This window comes from Ornithodoros turicata, chromosome 1 (genome assembly GCF_037126465.1).
Source record: "Ornithodoros turicata isolate Travis chromosome 1, ASM3712646v1, whole genome shotgun sequence".
Lineage (NCBI taxonomy): Eukaryota > Metazoa > Arthropoda > Arachnida > Ixodida > Argasidae > Ornithodoros > Ornithodoros turicata.
In genome coordinates, this window is record NC_088201.1 from 33999383 (window position 1) to 34016697 (window position 17315).

Consider the following 17315-nt stretch of genomic DNA (forward strand, 5'->3'; position numbering starts at 1 on the left):
TGTTCGCAATAACAGTTAAGCTCCACTATTGGTAACTATCTGACATATTGCCACATTCAACACATGTTATTATGTTTCAGCATGTTTTCCGCATTCGTATTTTCCGTATCCGGTACATGTTATGTGACTGTGGTCTGTGTTTGTTGCGTAGTTTGGGTGGTTTGGGTTTGAGTTGTCGGATGTAGCGTGTTGGTGGTGCATTCCTCATAGACACTCAAGATATACTCATAATTGTGGAAAATCAATTTCATAAATCTGTTACAGAGAACCGGTGATCGTCAATGTTTTCGCTACATAACTGACGAAAGGAATGCCGCGGTGCTCCTAAGCAACGACAAAGGTGTCTTGCATTTATGGCTGTTAATTAAGTTATACATGTTATGTGCTCACAGAAGAGCGTTGCACTGAGGGTTCGTTGGTCTGCACGAACACGCGTTTATTATGTTGTTACCTAGCTTAGTACGCAGAAAATGTATGGCTTTGTGTACCATGTATTACCAATGGTGGCAATGCTTTCCCCCTCCATGTCACCTCAAAAAAACAGTATGTTTAAAGAAACTTGCATTTATACATCATATACAACGGTTTATAAGCGCTGTCATCCTGGTGACATGTGAAATATAATGAAGAGGTCCTACAGGCTGTAGATGCCATTCTGAGATTGAATTACAGTGACCAAGCATAACATAGTCTGTCGAGCTATAACGCTCTTGCTTGAGCTATGACTTTATGTGCACGGCACTTTAGTGGCATGGTGCGGTGAGCAGCAGCGCGGTATGGGCCACAGCAGAGTACAGAGCCTATTGGGGAGAGCGCAGTAGCTATGGGTATGGCATACACATAAGAATTTCTCTCTTACTATGTGGAATGAGCATGCATCCCAATAGCACTCTGTCACACTGACAATTACAAAGATGTTACTTTTCTACTTGAGCCAGAAAATGGGATTCATATACTTAGTAACATCCCAGCTAGGTCACAACCATGTTGAATGCGTTTTTGTAATTGTTTGCCGAAACGGCTCAAATGATCGCCCATCGTCATTGCCATCTCTAATTATGGTTAAAGGGGTTGCGACAAGTCATCCAAGGTTGTCCCAGATAAACGTAAAAGACGGTTCTTTGCACCGATGTGAACCTACATTTAAAGTTTCACAGCGAAGAGGGTAATAGAAGGAGAGAAAATGGGCACCACGAATACTGAAACTGATGCGGCTTTGACATCACAGCCCTCGCCACTGCCCGTGAGGCAGTGCACGAGAAGTCACGTGCTTACTACTGGCAGTCGGAATGGACGCAGCTCTAAGCTCTGTGACGTCTGTGCTTTGCTCGGGAGTGTGTTCGATGGCTTTTTATCTCTCTAAGTGCGACACATAGAAGAATAATTCTTTATTCCTTAGTATTCTGGCACGCAGTACAATGCGTCTACGATGTAATGAACTGCATCTATGAACGTGTCCTAACCCCTTTAACAGTCAATGTGGTTTGGGAAACACACTTGTTTATGCATCAGTGAGGGTCGTGATCTGAGAATCGTCCATCAGTCAATGCAAGGGTCCAGCTCTTAAACGTTTACCCTAAGCGGGGGCTGAACTACTTGCCAGGAGTAGCAGGAAAAATCACTGACCACATGTCATGCTGTCCAACGCAGCATATTTCAAGGCTTATTATGCTGCTCGAAAGTATGTTAGGAAAACTGGGCACTCTAAATGTACACTAAAGTGCCTTGTTGCCACTTCAGATGATAATATAGACCCTGCTTGCATTTGGTACAGGAGGCCTCTTGAACCACTCACAGAAGTTTTTCAGACTGAAACTGCAGACTGAAAAACTTCTGTGAAGTTTTTCAGTCTGCAGTCGGCACTGAATGACATTGTAACATAATACTTCAGCATTTTCTCTTTCTTGTATGCGCCGTAATGTTCCGACTGGCATTAGTACCATTGGTGACCGTGGACACTTCATGGCAGTGCATTGCAAGAATCGTACCATTTTACTGACGATTCTGTGTCAGACATTTACTATGTCACATGTTTTTATTTTTACACAAAGTTCCTGAAGGATGATAGGGCCGAGAAAAAGAAAAGGCAACCATTGAAGAAGCCTGCAAAGTGGTAATGCATAAATTGCCTCCCTTTTTTCTGACCATCTTTCCAAGCTGTACTGATAAGTGTTTGGAAACCTCACATTTAAGAATTGAACGAAACAGAAGGAAGTCAAATGCCTAGGAGAGGAAACTAGGGAAACAAGAACTTCAGTCGCATACCAATTAATCATTCATATAAAAGAATGATTTATATAGATAGGTTAGATTATTAGATTATGCGTTAAGTAACTAATGATGTGACTGCTTTGCTCGGCTCACATAGATGAGAAATTTTCATTTCGAACTTCCGTTCGAGCACCATAGGAATGCAACTGCACTGGGTCTTTCTGTGCAGAAATGCATAATAGTTGGGCCTTATCGGGCGAAGCCCACTGTGGGAGCACCTAGTACAAATGCACAACACAAAATGCGAACTGATGTTGTTAGAGGTTTGCAACTACGAGTACTGCTTACGGTACGAAAATTGATGAAGAATTTACCATGTGTCCACATGATAGTGCTGCTGTGTGCAGTGTGTCCAGGCTTCTGCCAAAAGGTAGTCTCCCTCTTTGGAGCCGTTTGTTTCCCTAGCATTTTCTAGCTGATTACAGGTCGAATACAGTTCAACCTTTATGTGTAATAAGAGGATAAATTGACTTATCCTCATTTTTAATATTCAGAACTGTTTATAATTTATTGATTCGTTACAGTAAGAGGAAAAAGCGCCAGTAAGAAACACAGAATGTATCTCTGTCAATGGAGCAAACTGTTCCATTAAACACCTTTCCTTAGTAGCAATGTGATATGAGTAGTTCAAACATTTCTGTGGGTGGTGTTATAATATGGCGATAAAGTACGAATTCAACTGCAGAGACATTCTGTCGTTCACTGTTGTGATCGTGTTCACAGCTCCTGATGAGTTGTTGTGCTTATTTCTATCATTATGGGGCTCATTTTTAGACATTATCCTAGGAAATGCCCATTAAATGGCACAGTGAACTTAAGAGGGGTTTCTCCACTACACACAGCTGTCAGCCTAGCACCATGGTTACTTTTTTAGCCATCAAGGTCTGACATGCGGTGGATACTTTTTATATTTTTTTATATACCTAAAGCTGTGGCACACATTGTTCTGTTGAGAAAGGGGATAAGTAACAATGAGGGGTTTTGTTTGTTTATTACAAAGTTGTGCAAACTTACCCTGGAGTTACGGCAATGGCAGGCACGTGTAATGTAGATGTTTACATGTACGCCGTACATATTTTCTGAGTGCTATTTACGGAATACCTGATGCGGTCATCTCACAATATGTTAAGATGAAGTTACATTCACTCTGACTCTTATTGCCTTGTTTTTCAACTCCTCTTATTGCACATAGACGTTTAGTTTTAGTTGCTTATGCTCTAGCTTGTAGTGACACTGAAAGCGGATTTGGCCATAGACTGCAAGAGGTGATCATGCTCAGATTAGCCAAATTTTTTCTGTTGAAATTTCCATGTCTTGCTTGAATTTTGTTTTGCACTCTGTAATCTGTTGTCAGAATATAGTGGGGTGGTCAGAAGTGGTGATAACTGATCTGCATGCATCCATCACTTATCTGTGATTGCCTGCGCTCTCCTCCAACACTGCTCCCTTTTTGCTGCAGTACAACAAGATTAATGATGAAATGGTATTGAAAATATTGTAGGCCCATGTACACAGGACTTATGTTCTGTCATGTCGAGAGAGAGAGAGTAGGATCATTCAGGATTTGGAACTTTGTACAGTGCTGGACAAAAGTTTACGGAACACGCTCCGGCGCATTCCGTCCTTAGAGTGACACGCTAGCAGCGAATGGTACCGTACGGACTTGGAAACAGGCGACTGGGTTACCTAGGCTACATGTCCGTAAGTCCATACGCTCCCATTCTTTGCTAGTGTGTCACTCTGAGGACGGAATACGCCGGAGCGTGTTCCGTAAACTGCTGTCCAGCACTGTACATATTTGTACATAATGTGTACTGACCTGATGTGCTGCATGTTTTTCTTGTACAGCGTACGCTATGTATCGGCATGAAAAACCTTAGCTGTGAAGATGCTGAAAAAGTAGGTGCACATCTAGGGGTGTGTATCCCATCAAAACGACCACGAAGAGCCATGGCACAACCGCTTGGTGTATGTTAGAATTCATCTTCTTGGTTGTGCTCACATTGTAGCAGTTTGTACGTTTTCTGTTAATAGATTGCCATTAAGTGCTGAGCATTCTCAAGTTTGAGCTTGTGGCTTGTAAAATTGGTTGTTATGTTGCCAAATTTCTTATTAAATGTCACATTTCCATATCATTTGCTTGTACTTAAATGGAACCATGAAGACGTATTCGTGTATGTCAAGTGAAAGTGAGAACTGTGGTAATTAGTTGGTAACATTTGCTGGATAGGTTAAGCATTGACAGAGAACAGGTTCCGATGATGTTAGTTTGTTCAGTAGGGTTGTGTGTTGCCCAACATCGGGACCACTTCCACGATGTGGTGCGAGGAGCTGTCAATATGCATCGTTATGGTACCTTTATTGTTTTGTGGACATTAATTACATATTTTCAGACCCTTTTGCAAGCATTCAAAGATGCTATCTTTTCACGTTTGGAAGTACTCGAAAAAAGAGTGGATATCCTAAATGACGAGTACCAAGCATTAGAAGAAAAAGTGAATGTGCTTTCTGCAGGATGTCAAATGAACTCTACAGTCAACGGAAGCCTTGTTGGGTATGTGCCTAATTTTTGTCTCGTAATCTTCACTCAAGTTTTGCAACTGCATTTTTGGAGCGTCTTCCTTCAGTATTTTATGACATAGCATCAACAGTGTTTTGCAACTTTGGTAGTCTGATTGTACTTCTGAAAGACCATGAATGTTGCTTGGTCATTGGTTTGGATTGATGCAGAACAGTGCTCTACTGCACTTTGAATCTGATTAATAGTTTCTCTTCATCTCTCATTTCAGGTCCACAGGTAGGACATTGCTATACACAGCAGACTACATAGGTCTCCTGATTTCAGGCGTTTAGTTAAATGTGCTGTGTACTGTGTTAGGCTCCAATGCAGTTGCAAGCCTTGATGAAGCAGGAGCTGCTCTCGTTGCTGGATCAAGTGTGACTCTGATCACATTGAACACTGAAGGTGACTTTTTTAACAGTTGCCATTTCGTGTCCTGGACCCCATTGTCTTTGAAGTGTGCATTCATGTGTGCCTCTAAGAATTGTGCATCCCTCTCCAACTAGTATTAATGCTAGCCCTCCTTCCTGAGCTGTCACTACTCATATTGCTGGTGAAACATCAAGCTTACTAAATTGTTGGTGCACTGTGCCACAGTTTCAGTCTCTGATTGTGTTATGAATGCCATATATGAGATCTTTAAGCCAGCAACAAGAACCCATATATAGGTGTGTTTTGTACTCTTCTAATGGGTAAGTTAGTAATGCTGTCTGATCTGGAGCTATTGTAAAAACTATTGTGTGCGTATAATTGTGAACTATTCTTTCTTTCTTGGAGAACAAGAATTGGGGTTATAAATTTTGTAGCCTGAAAGATAGATAGATAGGTATGGGTGAATATTTTTCATGCATGTTGCATTCAGGGGGAAATCGCATACTGTTGATACTCGACATAGCATAGTAAAACCCCGAGCTTGAGGGAACATGACATGAAGACTCAGCCTGTCTGAGCCTTCTCCCTTCTCCACCAGCTAGCCGTGGTTCTCTCAGCTTTCTCAAGGATACTTGACAGATCAAGAAACAGCATACGTTTTACACATCACCTGGATGCTAGTGTCAAAGAAGTTATTACAGGCATCAGAATGACTCCTACCTACAGCAGTGAAAATAAGAGTTCTAGAAACAAGTGGAAACAATCAGTTTAGAAGGTTCAGCGTGACAGATATATGGAGCATAGCAAAACATTCTCAATTACGGTGCTTTGAATAAACGAACAGTAAAGAAAACTAATTGGTGCACAGGGCACAAGATCACTAGTACTAGTAAGACCTGCAGATGTCAACATTTGGATCAGTAGCTGATTGGATGCAGATTAACTGTGTGAAGCACCAAAACAGCTACAACTTTTGTACACACTGCGCAGCGACTTAAGATCCTGGCGTCCTCAGCTGTGTTGAAATTTGTAACATTGCTCTCCTCTTTTTGCGTAGTAATCAGCATATATGAGTGTTGAGAAAAAATGCCTGAAGAAAATGTACCCACATTTGGAATATTTTAAATGTCCTGTTTCATATGCAGGGGTAACAAAGTTTCTAGCACTATAAAAACGAGTTGATGTAAAATAAGACGGTGTTTTTGTGATATGCACCCATGCGCTTGCATAGATGCACACTGTTCATTTGCTTTCGGAGGCGATCCAGACAATCCGAATGAGATTGGGATGAAGCGTTTCACCTTGTGGGTGGGGTGCGGATGGGAAAATGAGCCAGCACTGAGGATGGCAAAAGACTGATCCATACAGGGCTTTTATATTCTGCTCGTGATAAATGGTCAGTACTGTATGTATTGTTTCTGGAATTTATCAACTCTGCACATAACAATTACCAAATCAAGCATGGTTTCTTGCAACTTGGCCAATTCCTAGGCTCTACTCTGAGTTGGAACATGTGATACAAATCAGGCATGTTTGTGACACAAAGTGGCAAGAGTATCCACTGAGAGTGAAAACAAACAAAACGGACTAGGTTGACATAGACCCTTTCAACAACACATTTAAATAATTAAAAGCACAAATTGAGAATGTGGAACAAAGGGAAGCTTGGGAAAGAAAAGTATGTCGCACCTGTGTCTTAAACAACTACTATGCCAGAAATTTTGTGGATTCCAATTTGCATTTCACTTTTCTTAGCTGACTTTCCTAATGGCTCTTGGCTGGGAGATGAGGGCAATCCAGATATGCGTGTGCGATGTCCAATTCTGCCGACAACACTGTTCCATATCAACACCACATGTACCACTCCAGAAAAGATGGCCCTCACGCTGCTTGATCACCTTTTTGACCGAGAAACTCAAGCTCGTTCCAACATCTCTGGTTCTGGGAAACACAAGAAGCAACAGCTCGATCCTCTTATGATTTATGGCATCCGATGTAAGTTCGTTGCTTTAATATGTTGAGGCTGTCATAGTTTTATGACCAGTGCCGTGGCCGAGTGTGTACAGCATCTGCTAGGTGGTGGTTGCAGGTTGCCTCAGACAGCACCAACTGTGCAGTTCGTAGAAACCAGGTGACGAAGGTGTCTGTCCACTCGCAAGGTGGACAGGCATCGGTTCGCAGGAGAAGCCACGTGCGCCTCGTAACGTCAAGTGTTTTCCTTTTTACCCCCCCCCCCCCCCCTTCCTTATTTGGGAGAGTGGCCAACAAGGTCGCTCCACTGACAATAGGGGAGAGTGGGAAAGAGTGTAGCTGCGCAGACAGCTGACCTACTTGCGTAGCGTATTCCTGCTCTCCCTTTTCAGTTTGTCCACGTCAGTACAGTGCTCTTAGTCACACAGTTGCTTCACGCTGCTAATATGCAGGGTACAGGGTAAAATTATCTGAGTACCTGTATCTAGATACTTTTGGTGTATCTTGAGGAAAATAATAGATACATGTTCATGTGCGTATTTGTAGCTGTAACTCAGCTACTTCTTCAGTGACTTGTATCTGTTTTTAGTACTTTTTTAGAAGGTAGGTGATTGAACACAAGTACAACTAACATGACGGGTAAGCCGAACCATTATAAACAACTGGGACACGGGGTAGAGTGACTGTTCATGGGGGTACATAATGGGCATGTACCATCTACAGGTTTTCGTGCTCGTTTTAATCCAGTTGCCATATTTTAAATCTGTGTGTGATATGAAATAATCCAGATGCCACAATTTTTGTCCAGGTGCCACACGAATTACTCCAAGTGCTAAAAAATTTATCCAGACACCATAATAATTAATCCAAGCATGAACAAATTTATCTGTGTTGTGTGAACTAATGAGAGTGCTGTTCGATTTAACCCGGTGATGACGAAAATGACTTGCTCCCTTTTTTTACCCTGACGTCAATCAAAATAACTTCGTATTCTGGAAAGTTTATCAGGACTTCTTGTCATCTGTGCGAATATATTGCATTCTTCCTATGTATCCTTCGATATGCCAATTTTGTTACCGCCGGTAAGAGTGTGGGAAAGTGTTGGGAATTGGGAATTCCCACATAGTGGGAATTGTGTTGGTCTGGCCCGGTTTCTATAGTTCTGGTAACACCATTATAGCAATGCATTTTTATAAATTTGTAAACATACTTTAGACATCTCTCGATAATTTATGGTATACGAGGCTTGGGGTACGACTAATTTTGTTGCTATGGGCTTATTTCAACATCACTAGCAATGAAGCGGTTTTGTCACCTGTAAATTATAAATTGTGCTTCTTGGCATTCAGTTGATTGCTTACATATGAACTATGTTGATTTAGCATGAAATGAATACTGGCAGAAAGCTCAGTTATTCGGAATTCCTGTTGATGATGGTGATAAGGAAAAGAAAAAAACTGGCAGATATGATGCAAGTTACAGTGGTATTAAATCAATGATAGCGACAGAGCTGTTTATGTGCCCGTGGTGTCTCCTTCGAAGTGAAGCCACACGCGCATCAGTAGACCCTCTTTGTCAAAGTTGATGTGGTCTAGGATGGCGGTGGCTCCGTTTACTATCTGGTCCGAGTAATTGAGGTTGCAAGTGATCAACGAGAAATGAGTTAACAGCTATCACTGTAACATATGTCGTCATATCTGCTATCTAATTTCTTCGCTTCATCTCTCTGGGTTTCCGGCGATGCAACGTACAGGACTGGATCTCAACGAAATTGAGCCCTTAACAACTGTCGCTGTAAAAATGGGTCCGTAAGTCGTGACAAAGGTGAGCCAGCCACCCCCAGTACACTGACACAGAGTTGCATAATAGAAGGGGGGAATACAAACACACACACACGCAGGAGAAAAGGGAAAAGAAAGAGTAAACAGGGAAATGGAGAGCGTACTTGCACTGTGTCAGGCAATTCTGGTAGGTTAGTGGACTACGGTGGTACATGCTGTATTCTGCACCAGTTGTCAAGAGGACGCATGAACCACCTCGTCTCTGTAAACGCATGCTGTTCAAGGTTATGCATTACCGTACTACTGTGGAAATGTTTTCAGCACTAGGTGGACGTCGCTAGGTTGTATTGGAAGCGCAAACTGAGGGACAGGTTGCAGCAGTTAAATACCACGCTCACAATAAACTGGAAGCACACAATATTAGCACGCGTAAAATGCTTATGTTCTGATATCTATTATGTACTAAGGTTGCGTTCACGTGGGCCAACCTTCTCCACCAACTGTGACCAACTTTGGAGTTGGTCAGAGGCGGCCAACACCCCACCGACCACGACCAACTCGAGTTGCTCTGAATCGGTCGCTGACCGAAAACTCCAGAAAGTTTGTGGTGTTCTAGCCAATTACAACGAGGAGCATTGCCACGTGACTCCCGGTGGCATGATGTGGTTTCATCCGTGCAGTACTAGCTGGCATGGGTTCAAATCATGCGGCGCAGCTGAGAAATAATTTTTTTTCTTTGACTAACGCCACACAAACCTCTCAATAGGCATTTTTTGAAGGTAATGATGATATTTTGACGAAATAAACTGACTTAGGTTTGACTAATGGCAGTTAAAGAAAAGGCACTATCAGTTCAACTCGAACCCACACGCTCCGATTTCCATAAGTTTGTTTGTGGATGGAGCTACAGCGTTGGTACGTGGGAACGTGGGAACGTGGATATTGCACCGTCTCGAAGTTGGTCATAAGGTGTTGGTTCGAGTTGGTGCAGGAAGTTGGCCCGTGTGAACGCAGCCCAAGGCACAGCCTTCCCTCTTCACTGTGGCTTGTATGATATACTTGTATTGAAAGGGGAATGTCGAAAGCTAGTATACAGGAAACAAGGAGCCTTGATGAGGAATCGAGGAGCATTTGGATTGATTAATATGGTGCCCAGATATTTTTTTTTTTTGCAGTTAGATTAATTTGTGTGGCAGCTGGACTAAAAGTTTGGCATCTGGATTATTTTGGCACACAGATTAAAATTTTGGCAATTGCATTGAAATGAGTGTAGAAACCTGTAGTTGACTTACTGTGAATAAAAATATCTTTATAATTTGTTACTGAGATATGTATGGAATCTTTAAAAAAACGTAAATGGTTAATTTACAGCTAAGAAATGCATTACCAATATGTCAGGTGAAGCGAGAAGATGCGCTTTATGATTTAGTTAACTCTGGGAGACTATGAAGGAAAGGAACTGTAAAAGTACGGAGTACCTTTTTGGGGGTACCTGTAACTGTATCAGTGTATTTTTTGCATGGGGTATCTGTAACTTAAAAAAGCTTTTGAGCCCATTTATCTGTAACTGTAACTCAGATACGTTTGAAACTAACCCTGAAACTAAACTAAACCGTAACTTTAGGAACCCTGCTAACATGGAATTAAAAAAAAACAGCAGTCTTGTATCAGTAGTGTAGTAGCACCATGGGTCTGCAATAGCCTAGGTGTCTATATTTCTGGGATTTAAAATATTTTCATTGCATAAGAATAGAAGATGTTCATTACCATTTCAGGAATAGCTTACTGCAAACATACACAGAAATGCTAACAACGCTGCCACAGCCACAGGCTTTATTTTAATAAGCATTGTTTATTTAAAAAAAAGTTTTCAAGTAGAAAGTAGAAAAGAAACAAAATTTTTGTCAACAATAACAAGTGCTACCATAATTTTTGGTTGTAACACACACACCTGATTGCTCGTATAGCGCACAACACCAGTGTTAGATACTTACAAACTCGATAATCTAAGCAGAAAACACACCATACACACTTTGGCATAGTCTCGAGCAGCGGTCAGCACGACTGGCAGCAATACACCAAGCACAGCTCTGTGTACCATGGCACTCTGTTGTTAATGATCTACGTCACATTTTGTCGGGGAGCAACATTATAGTGTATGATCAGTCAGTCAGAATTAAAGGATTAAGGTGAGCTGCATACCCTTGGGAAAGCCAGTGTCATCACCCTGCATGTTATACAAGGTCACTGGCGGTCAATGTATAGCACGCTCTCATAGATAACACGCCCGGATTATTTTTGCAACTTTTTTCGTGTATAACATAAGTGTTATACACAGAAAATTACGTTACATACTTCTCACAATTAAGAGTTGCACGAAACATGCTCACATGGAGGTATGTACAAAAGGACAAAAACAGGAGGCAGATGCACTGGAAATCAAAATGGGGGCGGGGAGGGTGCAGAGGGTAGAATGGAGATAAAAATGGCATTTCGAATGTAAAGCTTTTCCTAAGATGAGTGAAAACGATAGAAGGAAGGCATGTCGGAAAAGATGTTGGGCATACCGCCCACTTAGAATGACACTTTCAGTCAACTGTTACTGTTTTTATTTCTACAGTTGGTTCGACTGTAATAGAGCTACGCAAATATTGTACTGTGAAAGTTACACAAAATTGTTAAAATAATTTGTGACTTGGTCCTAGCAGATGCTGGAAAGTAGAATGGCTTTATACAATTGCTTTATTACGTCTATATCCTTCAGAATATTCCATGTTACACACTGTTTATATAGTGTTATAACTGTAATACTGTTATATTGTGTTACACACTATTTCAGGTCACCTAGTTCACATGTTTGATGTGAACAGCTCAGATTGGGATCGAATCAAGCTTAACATTGATTCCAAGTGCCGAACTGCATTTCGTCGCAAGAAGAAAGGTTTGCCCCTTGCCCCAAAGGTAGTGCTTAAGAACATTTCTTTATCATAGCATTGAAAACCTGTTATACTGAGGCTCATGAAAGGGCACGACGATGCAGCAAATTTTGTAGTCTGGCTCAGTGCGGATAGTCCTGCGATCTTCAAGTGCAAGCAGAGGAAGGATGGTGCAAAGCATGGTCCTATTTTTATGTAGGTCAGTGGGCAGAGCACATGACGACACTGGAAATTGATTATACCATTTTATTACAAAACCATTTTCTTAACCGGTTTTTGCGGTCAAGAAGTGCATGTATCCAGAATATAGAGTAGCAGAGTCAAATAATATTTATATTTCAATAAACGAATTTTAAGAATGCTAGAAAGTATTTTAAGTAGGAATTTTCCAAATAATTTTTACCTAAATATAAAGAAGGAAGAAATAAGGGAAATGGTGCTATTATTTCTTGAATATACAGGGTGTTTCACCTAACGTGATAAAAAATTTTATTTAAAAATCTACTTGTCTGAACATTACGGGGCTTATGCTCACTGGGCACAATGCTGTTTATCTCGGGAGATTTTGCCATTACTTCTGAGCACTTTTATCAGATTTAATTTCCGAGAAATTGAATGGTTCCCAATTGATCTCAGAAATTTGCCAAGTCAACCTCGAGTTCTTTTTACAGAAACAGAAAGTGCATGTCGGATTTACCCGATTGCATTGCAAAATACATTCTCTACTTTGGTGATAGCTGAAAAAAAAATTGCGAAAACCACTGTTGTCAGGCGTGCAATTATCGGCCGAGCTCAGTTCTTCGTTAAGTTAATGCAAGATGCGGCGGAAGAAAAACGATAACTTTTTTCTCGATTTTTTTTTTTCACTTCTTTAGAAGGTCTGAGGTGTGAGGCCGCTGGTATATCATTGTAGTAATGAATGTAATTTGCAATAGAGTCGGGGAATGTCAAAAGGGAAAAGGTTTGCAATAAAGTCGGGGGCATGTGCTTTATCTTTCTGTAAAAAACAAAGTGAGGTTGAGATGACAAATTTCAGAGTTGAGTTGGCAAAATTATTTTTCTCGCAAATTAAATTTGATAAAAGAAGTAATGGTAAAATCTCCCCGGAGATAAATAGTGCTGGCCCCATAACGTTCAGACAAGTAGATTTTTTCATACGATTTTTTATCACGTTAGGTGAAACACCCTGTACATTTCTTGTAATTGTCGTATCTTTTTCATCTTGTGGCCAAAGCCCCATGTTGACTTGAAAGTGGTATCCCATTCAAGCTGCATGATGTACTGGAATCTGAAGTGCTTTACACTGCAAGGGCACTTTCAGGTTTCTTTTGTAATGTTTATCCAGTGTTACAAATCTAAATGCTGCACTGATAAAGCATGTGCCAGCTACACTTATGGTGTACCTGCATCTTGCAACTTGTTACCTTGTTGCAACGTTGGATCGTATTAACATGTGCTCTTCATAAAAATGGCAGTGTGAGTCACAGTTGTTTGATACAATTTCAACACATCACCTTCAAAGCAATGAAGCACTGAATCCGTGACTATTTAAATGGAAGCAAAGATTAAATTTTGGCAAGGGGGGACAGTGGGAGCACTGAGCAGGCATTAATGAACCTCTGGTATCAGACGAGGCCAGTAATTGGAAAGTGTAACCCCCTGTACAGATGTACGTATGCAGAAAAATTTTTCACACACTCACTTTGAATCATGCACATTGCTGCGCTGTTAGACAAAGCACTCAAAGGTGCTCCTTCAGTCCAGGGGTGCTGCTTTCGAGCAGTCATTGCAGTTCCTTGGCTGTGACCCAGAATCGTGTTACTTTCTCAGATGCCTAGAATTTGGACGCCATCCTAGAACGCAGTTAGCAGGGTGTCTACCATCCTGGAAAACCGGGAATTGTGAGGGAATTTTGATGCGACTGGAAAATTCGGGAGATTGTCAGGGGATTCGTTAAAGAGCAGCTGTAGTCAGGGAAAATAGCGGGCAAGTGCTGTGACGATGCGCAGCAAATCCTGAATGCCGATCAGTGACTGAGCGGCCACGCCGCATCAACGTTGCCGCGGCTAGCACTTCGCCAATACCTCAAGCTCAGAGGCAGAAAAGTAGGACAACCTCACTAATACTCAATAAATGATCTGCTTTATGAATGATCCGGTATCAAAACGTATAGGAGCAGGCTCCAAGTTCCCCTTTTGTTTTGGTCAAGAAGTTCGCTTGAAATAGTACGTGAAAACCTGGAAAAATCGGGGAATTTGAAGGCTGCAGTTTGGTAGACTCCCTGAGCTAGTGCATCATCCTGCATTGCCCTGTGCCAGTTTTTTGCTTATCACTTTCCTAAAGACGTTATTTGTTCAATAAGGAAAATGGCATGAGGGCCAAGAGCTTCTTAGTTTTTACAAATATACGCGACAGTTACCAGACAGTATTTTGTTTTATTTGGAATATTTACGGTAGAATCTCGATGATACGAATCTCTCGGACTGACGGAAAATATTCTTATCAACTGAAATTCGTATCAAAAGAAATCAACCAAATATAAAAATTGAAGCAACAAAATAGACAGCGGATGTTAATTACCATTACTCTCAGTGAAAGAGGCCGTTGATAACCCTTTTCGTCTTAACGTCTTCGTTTTTGGCCAACGTTGCCAAAATTCGCGAGAGGATTCAGAAGGCCCAAGCACGTGCTTTCCACTTGCGAGTCGCGCGACAGTGCCGTAAAGCGAGCTTCTCCTAAAGCACACGGGCGTTAGGTGAAGTCGACTTGTGGAATGGTGACGCCTACCAAAGTCTCTTACGTTGCCACAAGTTGTCTACATATGCTGATACGTTCCCTCCACGTGTTCTGGCAACACCTCCTAGATAGCAAAAGGCCTGCGCCCTACGTCACTCACGGAGGCCTGCGTGAGCTTTGCGAGCTGCTTCGAGCTTTTCTCTTGTTCGCTCTTTCATTGACGTCATAGCAATATCAACCGTTGTAACAGCAGGCCTCCCTGTGCGACGTAGTGCGCAGGCCTTCTACTATCTTGGAGGGGATGGTTCTGGTCGTTCTTTTCTCAAACCAGTGCGACGTGACACAGCTCCACGGCTTATTAATTTGCTTATTGTTGAGTGGACAAGGAGGTAAAGGGATCAAAACAGAGATAAGATGACAACGTTCAGGGCCGTCTAATCCCTTTGATCTTATCCCCTCCCGACCTGAGGGAGAGCCATTGCTTGCATTGCGTAACATGATATAAGGGAGTTCGTGGTGAGGACGTGAGGATCTCCCTCCCTCGTCAAAAGGAGGAGGAGCGCGACTGGCGCGCGCACGTCACGGGGGAACGACCTCTGTCGCCTCCTGCTCATCCCTATCATCCGTAAAGGCAAGATAACGCCTTCCTATCATCCGAACTGTAATACACGGGAAGAATAGGCATTCCGGCCGGGGCCGGACGATATTTGGTATCATCCGTGATCGTATCATCGAGATTCTAGTTGTTAATTCTGATAAATTCATGCTCAGATGTCCTGTTAACTTAGGTGGTCTCACACAGTACGACAGCTGGAGAAGCACAGTCAGCAAGTGGCATCTCAGGTGGATTCGGCTCTAGCGATGCCGAGGTCTCTGATGATAGTATGAATAGCATCGAATTGGTGCCTCAGGCATCAGAGTTTTGCACCTTCTCGCTACAGACTGTTGAGGATAACGCAACTGAGGGTTCAACATTGGCTGCCATGGTGCCAGAGGGCCAGGTACATGAGCTTACTAACCCTCGTACTCTTTGCATGTGACTCCTGAATTGGCATGTTGCAAGTTGCAATTTATTATTGGCATTTGCTGTAAGTGTCCGTGCGACATGTTTTGTAATATTTCCAGGTGATCTGCACTGAACATGGGGATTTTCAGGTGGTACATGCTACCCCTGAACAAATAGCCCAAATTCAACAGACCCACCAGCTACAAATTTTGACTGATGGTCGAATTTTGGCAATGCCTGTTGATAGCGGGAGTGCAGAAGATGCTGCTGCGAGCACCATTTTGCAGAAGGATGATCTGGCTGGTCAGTGACTACAAGCTGGAGAAGTGTTAATGTCACTTGAACTGGCATGCGGTCTCCGCAAAGGAACAATGCTTTTCCCTGTTCCCCCTAAAACATGTTGGCTAAAAGCTTAATGTCTGTCATTTTAAACATCATGTCTAGATTGTGTTCAATAAAATGAAGTTATGGTTTACAAGACTGTATTTACTGGTTGTGGTACGCAAAAAACGAAAATTTGCAACTGCCTTTTAGGGGTGCCTCACAGGATGCAGCACTTCAGCATGTCTAATACCTCTCTGGTGAGGTTGAGGGCAGTATAAGACTCCTGGGAGTCTCTACGGAACACTAAGCTGCACTGTCTATGAGTGGACAATCCACCATTCCAGTACGAATACATGGAGGGAGTAGTCACCTCTTCTTTTTTTTTTTTTTTGAACAGATGGCTGTTCTACTAGGCAAACAGGCCCTGCCCAGTAGTAGTGTCATCTGTTTTTCAAGATATTGTACTGACTACTAAATATTTCAAGATATAATACATACTAACACTTTTCATGGCCTTCACGTGCTTGTGACCTTTGGATGTGCCAAATTAAACAGCATTCTGCCATGTGCGAGTTCAAGATTGGGACCTAGATTTATTTTATTCAACAATCATATCCAGGTTCTTTGCACCACATTCACGGACTGATGGTTGCACTGTTGCACACAATATTATGTATGCCTACATGACACGTGCAAAAAAAAAAAGAGGTTGGCAGGGTATATAGAAACACTTTCTATAAATTTGTTTATAACGCAAACGTCACCATACCAGCACTGGACAGCTGTTTCGGCCCAGTGAAATATGTATGAGAAGTCTCAGTTGGTGAGGTCCTACCTGCGCACAGCTGACGGTGGCCCAATAAGGCCGAAACAGCTGTCCAGTGATGGTATGGCGACGTTTGAGTATCCTCAAGAACGCACTGTCATCCCACGGATATCCTAAGAACATATCATGCCTGGACTGGGGTGCAAGCGGGCCCTGATATTCAAATCGATCTCAATGTGGCACTAAGCGTCCCCACGGTATACTCAATGTCCTCAGGCCTTCCTTAAGGACAATTTTAGGACAACGTGATGGCACATCAGGGATCAAACCTAGCTTCGCTTTATTGTACCTTATTTGTTTCTTCCACATGCAGAAACCGGATAAATGATAACGAAACCACACGCAGTCCTGATAACTTTTGTTTTACTGATTACTGTCCACTGGAGAAACTGCCGCAATAAGGTCTAGTTGTTAGTTTCTCGTATTTTCCATAACGGACAATGAGCGCGACGGTTTAAAAAGCGAACAGATAGAAATATAAAGTCTCCCACAACCACTAAGTCCAAAAAACTCACTTCGAAAGGTTTCGGAA

At 42.1% G+C, this 17315-nt stretch overlaps 1 protein-coding gene and 1 long non-coding RNA gene across 2 annotated transcripts; one reads left to right on the forward strand and one right to left on the reverse strand.

Moving 5' to 3' along the window:
• Nucleotides 1-121: 121 nt before the first annotated feature.
• Nucleotides 122-16115, forward strand: LOC135377948 (protein BANP-like). Its single transcript, XM_064610732.1, has 9 exons — nt 122-340; nt 2052-2113; nt 4120-4239; nt 4665-4829; nt 5125-5236; nt 6959-7198; nt 11795-11916; nt 15416-15628; nt 15753-16115. The coding sequence occupies exons 3-9, from the start codon at nt 4138-4140 to the stop codon at nt 15942-15944; spliced, it is 1146 nt and encodes a 381-aa protein (XP_064466802.1). The 5' UTR covers nt 122-340; nt 2052-2113; nt 4120-4137; the 3' UTR covers nt 15945-16115.
• LOC135377949 (uncharacterized) lies at nt 11682-16352 on the reverse strand. The gene is made up of 3 exons (XR_010418221.1): nt 16161-16352; nt 13594-13775; nt 11682-12116 (listed from the first exon to the last, which is right to left on the reverse strand). It is a non-coding gene; the product is annotated as an uncharacterized LOC135377949 (long non-coding RNA).
• Between the last annotated feature and the right edge of the window lie 963 nt (nt 16353-17315).